Here is an 18,703-nt window from a genome sequence, read left to right as displayed (position 1 = left end):
ATCCGCTTCCTCCCTGGAACAGCCTCTGTTCGTCAACAGTGACCAAAAACGTCCAGAACCCCTTGTCGAATCCTTATGCGAAAGCCATCGCCGACGAAGGAAAGTTGACGACTTGTCCTCAGCAAAATACGTGGCAGAGAGAAGAAATAATTGGTGGAAGTTCCCTTAGAGTGCCGAATATAATACTCGGTGAAAAACCATCATACTCTAGAAACTGTGTATTAGATCCTTCCCCTTCTGCCGCTGGGTGTCAAGTGCGCCGTTCTTGTGTCTCAGACAGACAACCTAGCCAATAACACGTGACTGACCTTGTCACAAAACCAGTCCAGCTATACACAATTCTGCCTCCCAAGCAGAAAAAAGACACGAGAAACTCAATCCGTGAAAATCCCGTGCGCGCTGTCAGCGAAAAACCGTCAGCCCTATGACAGCAAAAAACCCCACTGTGAAACTCGTGCGCTACAAAACATCCGTGCTGATTGAGCACTGTCAGCAAACTCTGCTGTAGCCCAATATCACGCACAGGCGCTTTCTATCATAACTGACCAAGAACAGGCACTCCACCGAGTGACACTTTCCTGGTCTCTGTCACCCGATCGTGACACACCTCCCCTCTTCAAGACGAAACCTCGGTTTCGCTCACAGTCATGTTCTCCTCTACAGCCCGAGAGAGAAAGTCAGCTCCAACATTGTTGGCGCCCGGAATGACGCGTACCGTGAATTGGTACGGTTGGAGAATCAACGCCCAGCGCATAAGTCTGGCGTTTGCCAACCTTGCAACCTGAAGATATTGCAGAGGTTGATGGTCTGTTTCCAGACAGAAAGGTCGTCCTCAAGAACGAGCAACCCCTCGTTTCACCCCTGATGACTGCAACCTTCTCTGTCTTCTTGTCTTTGTTCTTCTGGTCTTTGTTCTTCTCCCCGTAGGCTGTCCTCTCTATGTAGGCGCGCAGCAGGTTGGCGTGGTACAGGCGTGCTTTCCCGTTCATGACGATCCTGTAGTCGTTCTGGCCCACTTTCGCTGTCACCTCAAAAGGTCCTTGCCACTGCAGTTGTAGCTTGTTGTGTTTGACAGGTAAAAGTAGCAACACCCGTTCTCCAATCTTGAAGCTGCGCGGCCGTGCCTTGCGGTCGAATCCTCGCGCGTAACGCTGTGCTGCTCTCCCCAGGTTCTCTTGAGCCAGTTTGCAGGTCTCTTCAATCCTGTTCCTGAGTTCTACGATGTAGGTCGCTGTCGTCTGCACCTCCTCGTCAGCTTCTTCGTCCGTCCAAGCCTGACGCAGGATAGCCATGGGACCGCGTACCTGTCTGCCGTACAACAACTCAAATGGGGAAAAGCCCAAGCTCTCCTGAGGAACCTCGCGGTATGCAAAAAGCAATGCTGGGATGTACCTGTCCCACGTGCGTGGTTTCTCCTGAGCTAGTTTCCTCAGCATGGTCTTCAAGGTGCCATTGAACCTTTCCACCAGTCCGTTGCACTGAGCATGGTAAGGAGTGGTGAAATGCTGCTCCAGTGATAGCAGTCGTGCTGCCTCCGCCATCACTCCTCCCGTGAACTGCGTGCCTCTGTCGGTGAGTACCTCTGATGGAATTCCCAGCCGGGACCACATAGTAACCAGAGCCTCAGCTACTCGCGTGGCTTCAATCGATTTCAGAGGGATCGCCTCTGGGTATCGAGTAGCGTAGTCCACCATGGTCAAAATGTATCTGTTTCCGTCCTCAGACGCAGGCAAGATGGGCCCGATGATGTCCACTGCCACCCGACGAAAGGATTCGTCGATGAGCGGCATCTTCTCTAAGGGGATCTTCCTCACCCTTCCTTTGGCAACCACCTTCTGGCACTTATCGCAGGACGCACAGAAACGTCGGACATCCGTGCAGATGCCTGGCCAGTAAAAGTGGCGCCAGACACGATCCGTGGTCTTCTTGGTGCCAAGATGACCTCCCAGAATCGAGTCGTGTGCCGTTGCCATGACACCCTCGCGAAACTCGCGAGGCACGACAACCTGTTTGAATGCACCTTCCTTGTTGCTGAACTCACGGTAGAGCAACTTCTTGTCCCTGAGGAACTTTGACCTCCCATGCTTCCCGCTCAGCTTCACCTTCCCCGACTTCGCGTGCTCCCGAGGAGTCGCTAATGTCGGATCAGATGCCTGAGCCTTCGCGAGAAGCGCGGGGGTCACGTTCCCCAGGGCAGCTCGTGCAGCAGGTAGGGGTTTGAGAGGTTTGTCCTCTCGCTCCGCCTGTGCCCGCGTGAGCACTGAAATGACGTCGGGAGACCGATAAACGGGAACCTCCCTGGTGACGCCGTCCACAAACTGAACCCGGTTTCCAATGAGCAGGTCGCATGGAGGATCGTCCATGACGACGGCCACAATGGTCCCCGTGAACAACGGTGTTACGACCTTGATCACTGCCGTGTTCAAGTCGTAAGCGTGAGATGCCTCGGCCATTCTCACCCTGATGCTGTCTCCTGTGTAGGCCATAGCTGGAACTAGACTCGCCCGAACCACTATCATGTCTGCTCCTGTGTCCCGCAGACCTTCGCCCTTCACTCCGTTAACGTAAACGTTGCAGTGGGGCTGGAAATGTTTCCTGGAGCACGGAACGCAGAGTTGTGGAATTGTGCATGAGCTCGTGACGTCCCTTAACTCCTCGCTGCCAACAAAGTGTACGCCCTTCTGGTCAGCCTGTCTCTTGTGGCAGTCCTTCTTCACGTGGCCCCGCTTGTTGCAGTAGTAACACTGGATGTCAGTTCTGGAACTTGATCCTTTGTGTCCCTGATCGTCCTTCCCGTCCTTGGGTCCTGAAGAACCCGAATTTCCCGATTTTCCCGGCCGTGAGCCTGAAGATTTGCCGGAGATCGCCTGGGCGTCCTCGTGTACTCTGATCCAGTCGGCTGCCTCCTGAGTAGTCTTTGGCTGGTGTTCCTGCACGAAGGTCACCACCTCAGGTCGCAGGCTGGACATCAGTTGCTCCATGACAATGAGGTCGGCAAGGTCGTTGACGGTCCAGTCCTTTTCGGCCATCTCCACCCAGCGCCGCAGGTAGAGATTAAGGCGTGCCACAAACTGATGACTCAGCTCGCCGCTCAGTCTCTTGCTGTTACGCAGACGTCGTCTGTAGGCTTCCGCAGTCAGGTTGAAGCGCTGGAGTAACGCCTTCTTTAGTGCCTGATAGTCTCTCGCCTCGTCGTCATCCAAAGCGTTGTAGAGCTGCAATGCGCGTCCCTTTAAGCAGGTGCTAAGGCGGCTAGCCCACGTGGCCTCTTCCCACTTCTGGTCAGATGCAATGCGCTCAAACCGGCGTAAAAAGTCGTCGAGCTCGTCCTTGTCATCGTCGAACGTCGGCAGTCTCGTACGGTCGGCAACAAACGTCGGCGCGCTAGCCTGAGTAAGCGTACCCTTCTCGGCCTGTAGCCTAGCTAGCTCTAGCTGGTGATCGCGATCCGCCTGTTCCTTCCGGTCTAGTCTGTCACGTTCGTCTTTCTTTTCCTGTCTGTCTCGCTCTCTTTCTTGTCTGTCAAGTTCGGCCTGTCGTTCTTGTCTCTCAAGCTCGTCTTTCTTATCCTGTCGGTCACGTTCGGCCTGTCGTTCGGCCTGTCGTTCCCTTTCTTGTCTGTCAAGTTCGGCCTGTCGTTCGGCCTGTCGCTCTTGTCTGTCAAGCTCGTCTTTCTTGTCTTGTCTGTCACGTTCGTCCTTCTTGTCCTGTCTGTCACGTTCGGCCTGTCGTTCTTGTCTGTCAAGCTCTTCTTTTCTCGTCTGTCGCTCTATGTCTTCCTTACGTTCTAACTCCTTGCGCTTAAGCAAACTACGCGCTCTAACGCGTGCGTCTCGCTCTGTCTGTTCCTCGCTACCAGGAGTCTCAAAAGTTAATCTCTTCGTAGGAGATCCCCCTGTAGCCATGGTTAGTTTTAGCAAAGCTTTATCACAAAAGTAAGTCTAACGCAGCTATAGCTAGAACACGCGGTGATGAAAGCGATGGATACAAAAATCCAGCAACCAGAAAATGCAGAAGAAAAATCCAGACGGTGTAGAACAAATCGCGTAGCCTACTTTATGGCTGCTTTTTGCGGTGAAACAAAGTGTTTCCCACAGCCGTGGCCTACTTTATCGGCTGCTTTTTGCGGTGAAACAGAGTGTCTCCCACAGCCTTGGTTAGGACAGAAGTCCTCGGACCCTTCCCCCCCAAAATTCCAACAAAGTCAAAATATGGAGAAAAATCCAAGTAAAACAAGACGGTAGAAATGTAACCTGTTACAAAATGCGAAACAACAATGTAGAGAAAACTGAGTAAAACGAATAACAAATCCGCTAACCCCGCTCAGCTCTCTGCAACGGAAAACTCTGAACGTACAACAACAAAGATTCACAAACAAAGGAAAGGGAAGTAATCACAGTTAGCGCATACAATAACTCACAAATTACAATTTACATTTCCTGCAAGATGTGAATCGCTTAAGGTGTGGTATATGATCAAAACTACACAAAAAAGGGTAGCACCAAGCAGAAAATAAGTCGAGCACTGACGAGATTATCTGCTCTTAGTTATCCTTAATTGGTGGGTCTTTATCAGTTGGAAATTAACTGAGTAAATCCCGGCTTGGCCCCCATGTGTCACGTTTCAATATATCACTTAAGGTGATTATGAACCGGTTAATTACTACTAATTAACTAACCACACCACGATCCACTCTCGCAGTCATACAATTAAATAGAGTCAACAAAAGTATAAGTTTCAGACGCCTGTTTATGTATAAACTCGCCACCTCCCTCGAGCCTTCACTCAAAATATGTTCCTTTTACGTTCTCAACACGTAAAAAACCCGTGGTCACTGACAAAATGCCAGTAGTATATAGAAAATTATAGTAACACGCTGAACCCGTGTAAATACAGTCGAAATGAGAATGTTCTGTTCAAAAGCTCTAGTTCATGCAGGTGTCACACACCCCACGCTGTCACTACTCCAATGTAATCACAGACAAGAAAAGACAACGGTGGTCAACGGGGTGCGTAAGACATGGTGCACTTAGCTTTCTTTCTGTATGCTGGTTAGCCGGTATGCTGGTTAGCCGGTTTGCTGGTTAGCCGGTTCGCTGGTTAGCCGGTTCGCTGGTTAGCCGGTCTGCTGGTTAGCCGGTCTGCTGGTTAGCCGGTTAGCGTAGTTTCCTCAGGTCCCAGCTCCAACGTCTGCAGCTAGCAGTGTCCCGTCAAAGGCAGCCGTGCAGCGGTTACAGGAAACCGAAAGAAACGAACGAAGGCTGCAAACAGAAAGCATCGGTGCACTAAACATGTCAGCTACCCCTCACCCACCACCTTAAAACATGTCATCTTTAAATATCTCATCGAGCACGTGGGCCTGCACAAAACGGACTTTTTACAACAACAAAACAGTCATTTTCCGTCCTTCTCTCCCTATCTGCAAAAACCATATACAGATTAGTATTTTAGCGTCACAGAGAGTAAATTATGCGCTAACCTGGAAAGAACAACAGAGAGTATTTCCTTCCACAAACACAGACTCATCAACAGCGTTAAATAATGATTTATTACCTCAAAAGCCTATGATTGTACTCTCATGGAAGCAAAAATCCGCTTCCTCCCTGGAACAGCCTCTGTTCGTCAACAGTGACCAAAACCGTCCAGAACCCCTTGTCGAATCCTTATGCGAAAGCCATCGCCGACGAAGGAAAGTTGACGACTTGTCCTCAGCAAAATACGTGGCAGAGAGAAGAAATAATTGGTGGAAGTTCCCTTAGAGTGCCGAATATAATACTCGGTGAAAAACCATCATACTCTAGAAACTGTGTATTAGATCCTTCCCCTTCTGCCGCTGGGTGTCAAGTGCGCCGTTCTTGTGTCTCAGACAGACAACCTAGCCAATAACACGTGACTGACCTTGTCACAAAACCAGTCCAGCTATACACAATTCTGCCTCCCAAGCAGAAAAAAGACACGAGAAACTCGATCCGCGAAAATCCCGTGCGCGCTGTCAGCGAAAAACCGTCAGCCCTATGACAGCAAAAACCCCCACTGTGAAACTCGTGCGCTACAAAACATCCGTGCTGATTGAGCACTGTCAGCAACCTCTGCTGTAGCCCAATATCACGCACAGGCGCTTTCTATCATAACTGACCAAGAACAGGCACTCCACCGAGTGACACTTTCCTGGTCTCTGTCACCCGATCGTGACAATCATCATCATCATCCTCTTCAATAGCATCATGGTCGCATTCCTTGTTCTCGTCATCCTTACTGTCACACTCCTTCTTATCATCATGACAACGACCAGCATAGCCAAAACGTACACCACAATTACCTCCACCACCAAATCCACAATGTTCATTAGAACCCCGTCCCACATCATCAACGACATCACCACCACCACTACCATGGCCACCCCACTCTCTATGTCCTCTCACCTTGTACTCCAGAAGCTCCTCTTCCCTCAGTGTTTCGTTCACCCCCAGGGCAGACACCAAGTGTTCAGTCTCTCGCTCCACCAGACCAGACATTCTATACCCTGTTTACCTTGTACTCTAGAAGCTCTTCTTCATGACAGACACCAAGTGTTCAGTCTCTCTCTCCTCCAGACCAGACTTTCTATACCCTGTTTACCTTGTACTGTAGAAGCGCCTCTTCATGACAGACACCAAGTGTTCAGTCTCTCTCTCCTCCAGACCAGACTTTCTATACCCTGTTTACCTTGTACTGTAGAAGCTCCTCTTCATGACAGACACCAAGTGTTCAGTCTCTCTCTCCTCCAGACCAGACTTTCTATATCCTCTCACCTTGTACTCTAGAAGCTCCTCTTCACTCAGCGTCTCGTTCACCTCCAGGGCAGACACCAAGTGTTCAGTCTCTCGCTCCACCAGACCAGACTTTCTATATCCTCTCACCTTGTACTGTAGAAGCTCCTCTTCATGACAGACACCAAGTGTTCAGTCTCCAGGGGCGGATCAGTTGCTTTGTAAGGGGGGGGGGGGGGGCACTTTGAATCGAAAGTGAATGTGATGGGCGCGAAGCGCCCGAATTTGCTAGGGGGGTCCGGGGGCATGTTCCCCCCGGAAAACATTTTTGCCCAAAGAAGCAAAATGGTGCCATCTGGTGCCATTTGAACTTAGAAATGGTCATAGAATCAGCATAGAAAAATCTTTTTTTTCTTCTTCTTTTTTTTTCGGGGGGGGGGGGGGGCACGTGCCCCCTGTGCCCCCCCCCCCTCGTCCGCCCCTGGTCTCTCTCTCCCCCAGACCAGACTTTCTATATCCTCTCACCTTGTACTCTAGAAGCTCCTCTTCACTCAGCGTCTCGTTCACCCCCAGGGCAGACACAAAGTGTTCAGTCTCTCGTTCTACAAGACCAGCCGTCAACAGGGCGATGACGGCGCTGGTTCCCATGGACACGTGCGGGGAGGTCCCGAAGAGAAGGTACACGAGGATGGGGAAGAAGGTGGTGTAGAGGCCGTGAACAGGCTTGAGGGAGGCCAGGAGGCCGAAGCCGAGGCCTTGAGGCATGTGTAAAAAAGCTACAGAGAGGCCGCTGGTGATGTCTGCGAACACCCACTGTCTCCATTTGTAGCCTCGAAGTGTCCTGAAATGTCAGTGGATGATGATGATGTAGATGATGATGATGATGATGATGATGATTAAAGGCAAAACGATGACACACTTGTTGGTAAAAACAGACATTTTTCTTAATGCTCATCACACACAATAAACAAACGCAGTAAACCCAGGATCGCATCAATAGTAAAACAAGTCGCGTAAGGCGAAAATACAATATTTAGTCAAGTAGCTGTCGAACTCACAGAATGAAACTGAACGCAATGCAACGCAGCAAGACCGTATACTCGTGGTCCACCGCTCACGGCATAGGCAGTGAAATTGACAAGAAGAGCGGGGTAGTGGTTACGCTATGCTGCATAGCACGCTTTTCTGTACCTCTCTTCGTTTTCACTTTCTGAGCGTGTTTTTAATCCAAACATATCATATCTATATATTTTTGGAATCAGGAACCGACAAGGAATAAGATGAAAGTGTTTTTAAATTGATTTCGAAAAAAAAATTTTGATAATAATTTTTATATATTTAATTTTCGGAGCTTGTTTTTAATCCGAATATAACATATTTATATGTTTTTGGAATCAGCAAATGATGGCGAATAAGATAAACGTAAATTTGGATCGTTTTATAAATTTTTATATTTTTTTACAATTTTCAGATTTTTAATGACCAAAGTCATTAATTAATTTTTAAGCCACCAAGCTGAAATGCAATACCGAACCCCGGGCTTCGTCGAAGAGTACTTGACCAAAATTCCAACCAATTTGGTTGAAAAATGAGGGCGTGACAGTGCCGCCTCAACTTTCACGAAAAGCCGGATATGACGTCATCAAAGACATTTATAAAAAAAATGAAAAAAACGTATGGGGATATCATACCCAGGAACTCTCATGTCAAATGCCATAAAGATCGGTCCAGTAGTTTAGTCTGAATTGCTCTACACGCACGCACGCACGCACGCACACACACACACACACACACATACACACACACATACACCACGACCCTCGTTTCGATTCCCCCTCGATGTTAAAATATTTAGTCAAAACTTGACTAAATATAATGACGAGGAAGGAGCGAAGAATGATGAAAGAAACAGCAGAGCAAACATGTCCACACAAAAAGTAAACACAACAACAAGAAAAACCAACAATTACAACAACAAAAACAAGTCGCGTAAGGCGAAAATACAATATTTAGTCAAGTAGCTGTCGAACTCACAGAATGAAACTGAACGCAATGCCATTTTTCAGCAAGACCGTATACTCGTAGCATCGTCAGTCCACCGCTCATGGCAAAGGCAGTGAAATTGACAAGAAGAGCGGGGTAGTAGTTGCGCTAAGAAGGATAGCACGCTTTTCTGTACCTCTCTTTGTTTTAACTTTCTGAGCGTGTTTTTAATCCAAACATATCATATCTATATGTTTTTGGAATCAGGAACCGACAAGGAATAAGATGAAAGTGTTTTTAAATTGATTTGGACAATTTAATTTTGATAATAATTTTTATATACTTAATTTTCAGAGCTTGTTTTTAATCCGAATATAACATATTTATATGTTTTTGGAATCAGCAAATGATGGAGAATAAGATAAACGTAAATTTGGATCGTTTTATAAATTTTTTTTTTTTTTACAATTTTCAGATTTTTAATGACCAAAGTCATCAATTAATTTTTAAGCCACCAAGCTGAAATGCAATACCGAAGTCCGGGCTTCGTCGAAGATTACTTGACCAAAATTTCAACCAATTTGGTTGAAAAATGAGGGCGTGACAGTGCCGCCTCAACTTTCACGAAAAGCCGGATATGACGTCATCAAAGACATTTATTAAAAAAATGAAAAAAACGTTCGGGGATTTCATACCCAGGAACTCTCATGTCAAATTTCATAAAGATCGGTCCAGTAGTTTAGTCTGAATCGCTCTACACACACACACAGACAGACAGACAGACAGACAGACACACGCACATACACCACGACCCTCGTTTCGATTCCCCCTCGATGTTAAAATATTTAGTCAAAACTTGACTAAATATAACAAACCCTAAACAAAATAAACAACAACAAACAAACAAATACACACACACACACACAAAAACAAGCACAACATTTCTTTACAAGTAGTATTATAAGTATAAATGGGATAACACGAATATCATACTTTGCAACTGGGAAGTAGTTTAATGCTTGCCGGCCAACGCATTTCGGTGAGACTTGGCACGTGCGTTTGATGACGTCACAGGCCGTGGAGGATTCTGATTGGTCCTTGTATGTGTCGTCAAGGGCGACCTGGGTGTAAAGATGTCGCCTCAAGACCACGTGTTCTGTGGGAGTGACGGGAGTGGTCACCATCTTATCCGGGTGGCAGAAACTAGTCGTCAGACCCCCTCATCCTAAAACAATGGGAAAGAAAAACTTGTACTTGAGATTTGTACAGAAAGGAGTAGGTTTTGAAAACTGGATCTAACTTTTAACAATAGTCTGTAAATATTCTGAAGCCCACGTCATTCCGATCAACATTTTAGTCAAAAAAGTTCCTAATTATTTTTCGACAATGTTTGCCTTTTCAAAAAAGTACTGGCTAAACAAAATGAAAAAATTTCTTTTTCTTTCTTTATTTGGTGTTTAACGTCGTTTTCAACCACGAAGGTTATATCGCGACGAGGGAAAGGGGGGAGATGGGATAGGGGAAAGGGGGGAGATGGGATAGAGCCACTTGTTAAGTGTTTCTTGTTCACAAAAGCACTAATCAAAAAATTGCTCCAGGGGCTTGCAACGTAATACAATATATGACCTTACTGGGAGAATGCAAGTTTCCAGTACAAAGGACTAAACATTTCTTACATACTGCTTGACTAAAATCTTTACAAACATTGACTATATTCTATACAAGAACCACGTAACAAGGGTAAAAGGAGGAACAGAATCCGTTAGTCGCCACTTACGACATGCGGGGTGCATGCAGAGAAATAAGGATGTGGAAAAGAAGATTTTTGGTAAGTGAAATAAAGTTGATGGATCCAGTCAGGTAGAAATAAGACAATAAGAAAAGAATTGGAAAACTGCAGGGAATAGTAGGGAGAGTTTTCTTGGAAGGAAATATAGGTGAAAGGACTGGTAAGGCAGAAATAAGACAAAAGAAGAGAAGTAAAGGAGTGGGGTAGCTTAGTATAAACACTCCCGCCGCGTGAAGGCGACCCCATGGGAGCAAATGAAACAAGTCGCGTAAGGCGACTCACAGAATGAAACTGAACGCAACGCAACGCAGCAAGACCGTATACTCGTAGCATCGTCACTCCACCGCCCGTGGCAAAGGCAGTGCCCGTGGAATTGACAAGAAGAGCGGGGTATTCGTTGCGCTGAGAAGGATAGCACGCTTTTCTGTACCTCTCTTCGTTTTAACTTTCTGAGCGTGTTTTTAATCCAAACATATCATATCTATATATTTTTGGAATCAGGAACCGACAAGAAATAAGATGAAAGTGTTTTTAAATTGATTTCGAAAAAAAATGTTGATAATAATTTTTATATATTTAATTTTCAGAGCTTGTTTTTAATCCGAATATAACATATTTATATGTTTTTGGAATCAGCAAATGATGGCGAATAAGATAAACGTAAATTTGGATCGTTTTATAAATTTTTAATTTTTTTTACAATTTTTAGATTTTTAATGACCAAAGTCATTAATTAATTTTTAAGCCACCAAGCTGAAATGCAATACCGAAGTCCGGGCTTCGTCGAAGATAACTTGACCAAAATTTCAACCAATTTGGTTGAAAAATGAGGGCGTGACAGTGCCGCCTCAACTTTCACGAAAAGCCGGATATGACGTCATCAAAGACATTTATCAAAAAAATGAAAAAAACGTTCGGGGATTTCATACCCAGGAACTCTCATGTCAAATTTCATAAAGATCGGTCCAGTAGTTTAGTCTGAATCGCTCTACACACACACACGCACGCACATACACCACGACCCTCGTTTCGATTCCCCCTCGATGTTAAAATATTTAGTCAAAACTTGACTAAATATAACAAGTCGCGTAAGGCGAAAATACAATATTTAGTCAAGTAGCTGTCGAACTCACAGAATGAAACTGAACGCAACGCAACGCAGCAAGACCGTATACTCGTAGCATCGTCACTCCACCGCCCGGCCCGTGGCAAAGGCAGTGCCCGTGGAATTGACAAGAAGAGCGGGGTATTCGTTGCGCTGAGAAGGATAGCACGCTTTTCTGTACCTCTCTTCGTTTTAACTTTCTGGGCGTGTTTTTAATCCAAACATATCATATCTATATATTTTTGGAATCAGGAACCGACAAGGAATAAGATGAAAGTGTTTTTAAATTGATTTCGAAAAAAATTTTTGATAATAATTTTTATATATTTAATTTTCAGAGCTTGTTTTTAATCCGAATATAACATATTTATATGTTTTTGGAATCAGCAAATGATGGAGAATAAGATAAACGTAAATTTGGATCGTTTTATAAATTTTTATTTTTTTTTTACAATTTTCAGATTTTTAATGACCAAAGACATTAATTAATTTTTAAGCCACCAAGCTGAAATGCAATACCGAAGTCCGGACTTCGTCGAAGATTACTTGACCAAAATTTGAACCAATTTGGTTGAAAAATGAGGGCGTGACAGTGCCGCCTCAACTTTCACGAAAAGCCGGATATGACGTCATCAAAGACATTTATCAAAAAAATGAAAAAAACGTTCGGGGATTTCATACCCAGGAACTCTCATGTCAAATTTCATAAAGATCGGTCCAGTAGTTTAGTCTGAATCGCTCTACACACACACACACACACACACACGCACACACGCACGCACACACGCACATACACCACGACCCTCGTTTCGATTCCCCCTCGATGTTAAAATATTTAGTCAAAACTTGACTAAATATAAAAATGAAACGAGAAGGCTTAATGATACTTTTTTAAGGGTGTGTCACAGATGCTAAGCAGTGCTTCGGTCAAAAATCAACGTAACAGATTTAAAGATCAGTTGTTCTTCAAAAGTGAGCTCATTTCTGTTGTGCAATAGTTGAAAATTAACAGGTTCTTCCCTTGCACTAGTCTAGAAATAGGAGTTCAGACTCAGTGCTTCTCGTCGCAATATAACCTTCGTGGTTGAAAACGACGTTAAACACCAAATAAAGAAAGAAAAGACTCAGTGCTCGCACGTGCCAATAGGAGGAGTGGCCTAGCTGGTCGTTTGTGCAGTAACCATGTCTATGACGGCTTACTAGCGCCAAAACTAAAAATTAGTAATTAACCCGTGAAACTGTAACACAAAAATGAATATGAAAAGATATAAGGGAAAAAAAAGAAGAAAAAAACAAATATGAAAGAAATAAAAAACAAAAGCGAAAACTGTAACACGTACATAATACGAAACCAAAATGTATTTGCACTCAAGTAGAAAGCACACTGCGAGCATCACAAATGGAGAAAAAAAGTCGGTGAAGGCGACAAGAACAAGAAAATCCCAGGACACTGCCGAACTGTTTACGCACTGTCTAGAACTCTACACATGCCAACAAGCAAGGCAATGGTTGTCTCAGTGATCTGTGTATGGGAACACAACACGCTAGGTGTATGTGTGTTTCCGAAACAACCGGGTCTGGGGGGGGGGGGGGGCAAGGGGGGCAGGGGGGTGGGGGTAGGCTTCTGCATGGATACAACTCTTCACTTTGATCCATGTTAGGACCATTTTCCCGCGGTTTTGGACGCAAGTCGTAGCACGTAACCACATTTTCTGACATCAGGCAAAACTATATGAGGTAAAGCACTAGCTGAGAAAGAAAAGGACGGTCAGTAAACTATGTATGTGCCACAGTGAAAAGAATAAATAAAACGCTGTTCATGTAGGGGGTGTATTGACAACAGGGGGCGCTGTGGTAATGTCTTGACACGCTGGAACTCTGTGTGTTGATCACTGTTAGGCCCGTTACCCGCACTTTTCACTACATGTCAAAGCTGGTCCCGATACTATCTTTGCCCTATTTGTTAACGTATTGAAACTCTGTGTGTTGGTTCTTAATAAGAAAGCTATTTCTTCTCACGCCGAATGATCGTTAGAACCGTATGACGGAAAGGAATGCAGGCTAGCAAAGAAACGACCATCTTGAACACGCGGCCAGTACCGTGTAACTGGCCTTGAGACCGATCGATTCAAGGGGGGCAATCTCAGTCATCTGAAAGAGGGAAATCCAAACGCAATCCGCCTTGTTCGATTTTATGGGCTTGGACGATAGAGAAAAATAAGAAAAGCAAAAGCTGGAGTCCAGTCTGGACAAAACTGCTATCAAGAACGCAGAATTGATTTTTTCTGAGGTTTTTTTTTAGCCGTAAGCGCCATGTTTATCGGAGCAGGAAACTCTTCCAGAGTGAGGCCCCTTTGTTGGTTTCACTGCAGCCGCCAGCAGTTATGAGAAATTCGAAATGAGAAATGGCGCTTACGGCTAAAAAAAAACTCAGAAAAAATCAATTCTGCGTTCTTGATAGCAGTTTCGTCCAGACTGGACTCCAGCTTTTGCTTTTCTTATTTTTCTCTATCGTCCATTGCAAGCCCATAAAATCGAACAAGGCGGATTGCGTTTGGATTTCCCTATTTCAGATGACTGAGATTGCCCCCCTTGAATCGATCGGTCTCAAGGCCAGTTACACGGTACTGGCCGCGTGTTCAAGATGAGAAACGACTCGCTCTCCCACACTGTAGACTCCTTCGCAGCGGTGTGTTGCGTGCCGCACGGGTATTTGCACCCCGCACGCTGGAGCGGTAAGTTGAGTGGGGTTTGTGTCTCGATAAAACAGCTTCTTGTATAAACATTTCGTAACTTTGCACATTAAGATATGTCTTGTTAGATATGTTAGTGTTTCTTCTACACGCCGATATACTTTTTGGGTGCATATTTTGTATATTATAGCCGTGACTAGTGATACCCGTGCTACGCACGGGATTGTTTACTTTATAAAGTACAGAATTAATTGTGAATAAGCAACAAAAACGTGTTAAATGTTTGATGGCATCATACAAAACAAAATGCCATAAATTTATTGGGAGAAAATAGTGTGCACCGTACAATAACAGTTTTACACATCAGCAAATAGGAAAAAGTAACAGTTGGTACTGTGAACAATAAAACGCCTATCAAATTTTCATATAATTGGGAAAGGATAAAACAGCGTTAATGTGTGCCCTTTTATGAGATTTCAGTCATTGTGGACAGTCTGAGAATTCAGTCAATCTGACAAAATGATTTTGTCACGCTTCAATTAAGATGCATGTTAGTTAAAAATTTACAAAAACAATATGTAACACCAATTATATAATTGGGAAAGAAATCTTGTTGCAGTTCGCCGACAGCTCGAGTCACCCACAATGAAATGTTTGTACGATCGACTGCACTTAAATTAGCGGCTACATTGACATAAGTGAAGTACATAAATGTGCAAAAAAAAAAATGTGCCCATTGAACAATATTTTTTCACATCACCATACATGTCTTGAGCTGTCTTAAGACAGGAAAAAAACAACCAGCGTTAAATGGAACAACATGCTTACACTTTGGCAAACATGTGAATAAAAAGTAGTTAAAATGTGAAGTTGGTTCTGCGAACAACAAAAGTTTACATATGCATTGTGCACAGAGAAGCAAAATGTTTACAGATCACCATGCATATGTATAGAGAAAAACACTCACACAACGCTAAATGTGCAAATGAACTGTGTGCACATCGTCATGCTTACAATTGAGAGCTGGAGAAAAAGACAGCACTAATGATCGCAATAAAGAACACTATCATAGTTGCACATCAGTACACCCGTACTTGCAAAAAGTACAGCAAAAGTACAGTTTGTTCACACACACACACACACACACACACACACACACACACACACACACACACACACACACACACACACACAGTAGCAAACTCAAAGGGATTGAGAAAATGCAATCATGTGCAAAATGAACAAAATATCAATGTATATAATATGTAACAGCAAAAACCACACACAACACACTGAACTAAAGTTGCAAAGGTGTGTACAAAGAGAATAAAAACAAATATTTACACATCACCAACTTAGGTTTGAAATGATCTGAATGCAAACATAGTTGCACATCCAGTCACTCTGTGAGGCGAGTAACCTGACTTTGACAACAAAAGCTATCTTTCCAGACCATCATCAACCAATTTTCACATGCAGAACACATGTAATGAGCGCTTTTGCTGCTAGCCCTGCTTACCTCCCCTGGCGCGAGCGCTAGAGGACACGGGGAAAAATCGCTTCTTTGCGATGTGTAAATCGGTACTTTTCTATTTTATTCTGCAGCTTAGGTAACTGCGCATAGTCTTCATTGTTTTTTTTAAAATGTGTGGTGTCGAGGTATGTCCAAATCATATGCTACCCATCTTTTACACATGGCGCAGTTACCTAAGCTGCAGAAATTAAATAGAAAAGTACCGATTTACACATCGCAAAGAAGCAATTTTTAACGCGTGTCCTCTAGCGTTCGCGCCAGGTAGGTAAGACGCTTCTCTCTCTTGGGCCCAGGGAGGTGACCAATGCTAGCAGCAAAACCGCTCATTGTAAAAAGTACATCAATAGTTTGTTCACACACTGTAGCAGCTAAATTGGGTGTGGGTTGTGGATCATGGTGTTACACATCAGCAAATAGGAATGAAAAAGTAACCCATTGGTAAATATACAGTGGGTTCTGTCGTTAAATGGTGCCCTTTTATGAGATTTCAGTCAATGTGGACAGTCTGAGAATTCAGTCAATGTGACAAAATGATTTTGTCACGCTTCAATTAAGAAGCATGCTAGTTAAAATGTGTAAAAACAATATGCAACACCAATTATAGAATTGGGAAAGAAATCTTGTCGCAGTTCGCGTCACCCACAATGAAGAGTGGACAAAGTTGTCGATACCTGATCACTAACTGCAGCGGAAGAGAATGGACATCCCCCGATCTGTCGCCTTGTCTGCGGAAGCGAATGACGTCTTCCTATGTGAAGAAAATGAGGAAAAAGAATATATAGATTGTACACAGGTGTATGGGTAAAATTGAACTTGAGCGTGTTAAATTCATAGCTCATAATTCAGGGGCATTTAAGTCTCCAAATTTGCAGAACGTGCACTTGCAATCACCCAAATAAATTAAAAATGCTGAAATTTGTAGAATCTGCATTTGCTATCAATTCATTGGGATTTACCTGTCAAGTGTGGACAAAGTTGTCGATGTCTGGTCGATGCCTGAACACCAACAGCAGCGGAAGAGAGTGGACATCCCCCTATCTGTCGCCTTGTCTGCGGAAGAGAATGACGTCTTCCTATGTGAAGAAAATGAGGAAAAAGAATATATAGATTGTACACAGGTGTATGGGTAAATTTGAACTTTAGCGTGTTACATTCATAGCTCATAATCTCATAATTCAGTGGCATTTAAGTCTCTAAATTTGTAGAACGTGCACTTGCAATCACTCAAATAAATTAACAAGAAGGGCAAAGCCCATACGACTCACATGCTTTACACATTTTTCCTACCAAAATACATGTGACCTTGACCCAAGGTCAAGGTCATCCAAGGTCATGCAACACAAAGCTGTTAATTCAAGACATAGGAAGTACAATGGTGCTTATTGGCTCTTTCTACCATGAGATATGGTCACTTTTAGTGGTTCACTACCTTATTTTGGTCACATTTCATAAGGGTCAAAGTGACCTTGACCTTGATCATATGTGACCAAATGTGTCTCATGATGAAAGCATAACATGTGCCCCACATAATTTTTAAGTTTGAAACAGTTATCTTCCATACTTCAGGGTCAAGGTCACTTCAAAATATGTATACAATCCAACTTTGAAGAGCTCCTGTGACCTTGACCTTGAAGCAAGGTAAACCAAACTGGTATCAAAAGATGGGGCTTACTTTGCCCCATATATCATATATAGGTGAGGTATTCAATCTCAAAAACTTCAGAGAAAATGGGAAAAATGTGAAAAATAGCTGTTTTTTAGGCAACATTTATGGCCCCTGCGACCTTGACCTTGAAGCAAGGTCAAGATGCTATGTATGTTTTTTGGGGCCTTGTCATCATACACCATCTTGCCAAATTTGGTACTGATAGACTGAATAGTGTCCAAGAAATATCCAACGTTAAAGTTTTCCGGACGGACGGACGGACGTCCGGACGGACGGACGGACGGACGGACGGACGGACGGACGACTCGGGTGAGTACATAGACTCACTTTTGCTTCGCATGTGAGTCAAAAATGCTGAAATTTTTAGAACCTGCATTTGCTATGATCCAAATTACTGAAAAATGCTGAAGTTTGGAGCACAATCATCCGTCAATTAATTGGGGTTTACCTGTCAAGGGTGGACAAAGTTGTCGATGCCTGATCACTAACTGCAGCGGAAGAGAGTGGACATCCCCCGATCTGTCGCCTTGTCTGCGGAAGCGAATGACGTCTTCCTATGTGAAGAAAATGAGGAAAAAGAATATATAGATTGTACACAGGTGTATGGGTAAAATTGAACTTGAGCGTGTTAAATTCATAGCTCATAATTCAGGGACATTTAAGTCTCCAAATTTGCAGAACGTGCACTAGCAATCACCCAAATAAATTAAAAATGCTGAAATTTGTAGAACCTGCATTTGGGTGATGTGAACTGTGATGTGAGGACTATGGGTGATGTTAACTGTGACTGCGGAAGGACAATGAGTGCTGTGAACTGTGACTTGGAGGACTATGGGTGATGTGTAGTAGGTGTGAGCGATGGTAGAGTAGAGGACGTGTGATTGGCGGGGGGGGGGGGGGGGGGGGAGTGTAATGTTGACGTCTGTTTACTTTGTATGATGGGGGGGGGGGGGGGTTATGATGTAATGTAATGTATGATGATGTACTATGTGTTGATTGCGTATGTATGGGGGTTATGATGTAATGTATATGTATGATGATGTATTCTGTGTCGATTGTGAATGTATGGTGGGGTGGGGGGGTATGATGTAATTTAATGTACGATGATATATTTGGTGTTTGATAGTGTTTGATTGTTTGTTAGTTGTAGATTATAGTACGATGTTTGATGTTGTAATGTTTGT

The 18,703-nt window shown here is 44.1% G+C and overlaps 2 protein-coding genes across 5 annotated transcripts in view; one reads left to right on the top strand and one right to left on the bottom strand.

The window, feature by feature from the left end:
- Nucleotides 1-18,703, top strand: part of LOC138971512 (uncharacterized) — a 247,650-nt gene that overhangs the window by 143,053 nt on the left and 85,894 nt on the right. The gene's annotated exons all lie outside the window — the stretch shown is intronic.
- LOC138971514 (prestin-like) overlaps nucleotides 1-18,703 on the bottom strand; it is a 90,461-nt gene that overhangs the window by 31,090 nt on the left and 40,668 nt on the right. For 2 of the 4 annotated variants that reach the window (XM_070344259.1, XM_070344258.1), the window contains 2 exons: nucleotides 9,726-9,957; nucleotides 7,275-7,590 (listed from right to left, as the gene is read on the bottom strand). In XM_070344259.1, coding sequence (XP_070200360.1) covers nucleotides 7,275-7,590; nucleotides 9,726-9,916 — 507 coding nt within the window. In that variant the 5' untranslated portion in view covers nucleotides 9,917-9,957. Of the gene's footprint in view, nucleotides 1-7,274; nucleotides 7,591-9,725; nucleotides 9,958-16,524; nucleotides 16,602-16,809; nucleotides 16,980-17,967; nucleotides 18,401-18,703 lie in introns of those variants that run through there. The other 2 variants (XM_070344260.1, XM_070344261.1) reach the window with 2 other exon arrangements.

Source organism: Littorina saxatilis, linkage group LG7 (assembly GCF_037325665.1).
Source record: "Littorina saxatilis isolate snail1 linkage group LG7, US_GU_Lsax_2.0, whole genome shotgun sequence".
Taxonomy (NCBI): domain Eukaryota; kingdom Metazoa; phylum Mollusca; class Gastropoda; order Littorinimorpha; family Littorinidae; genus Littorina; species Littorina saxatilis.
The sequence above is the reverse complement of the archived record's forward strand: the minus strand, read 5'-3'. Positions and strand labels throughout refer to the sequence as shown.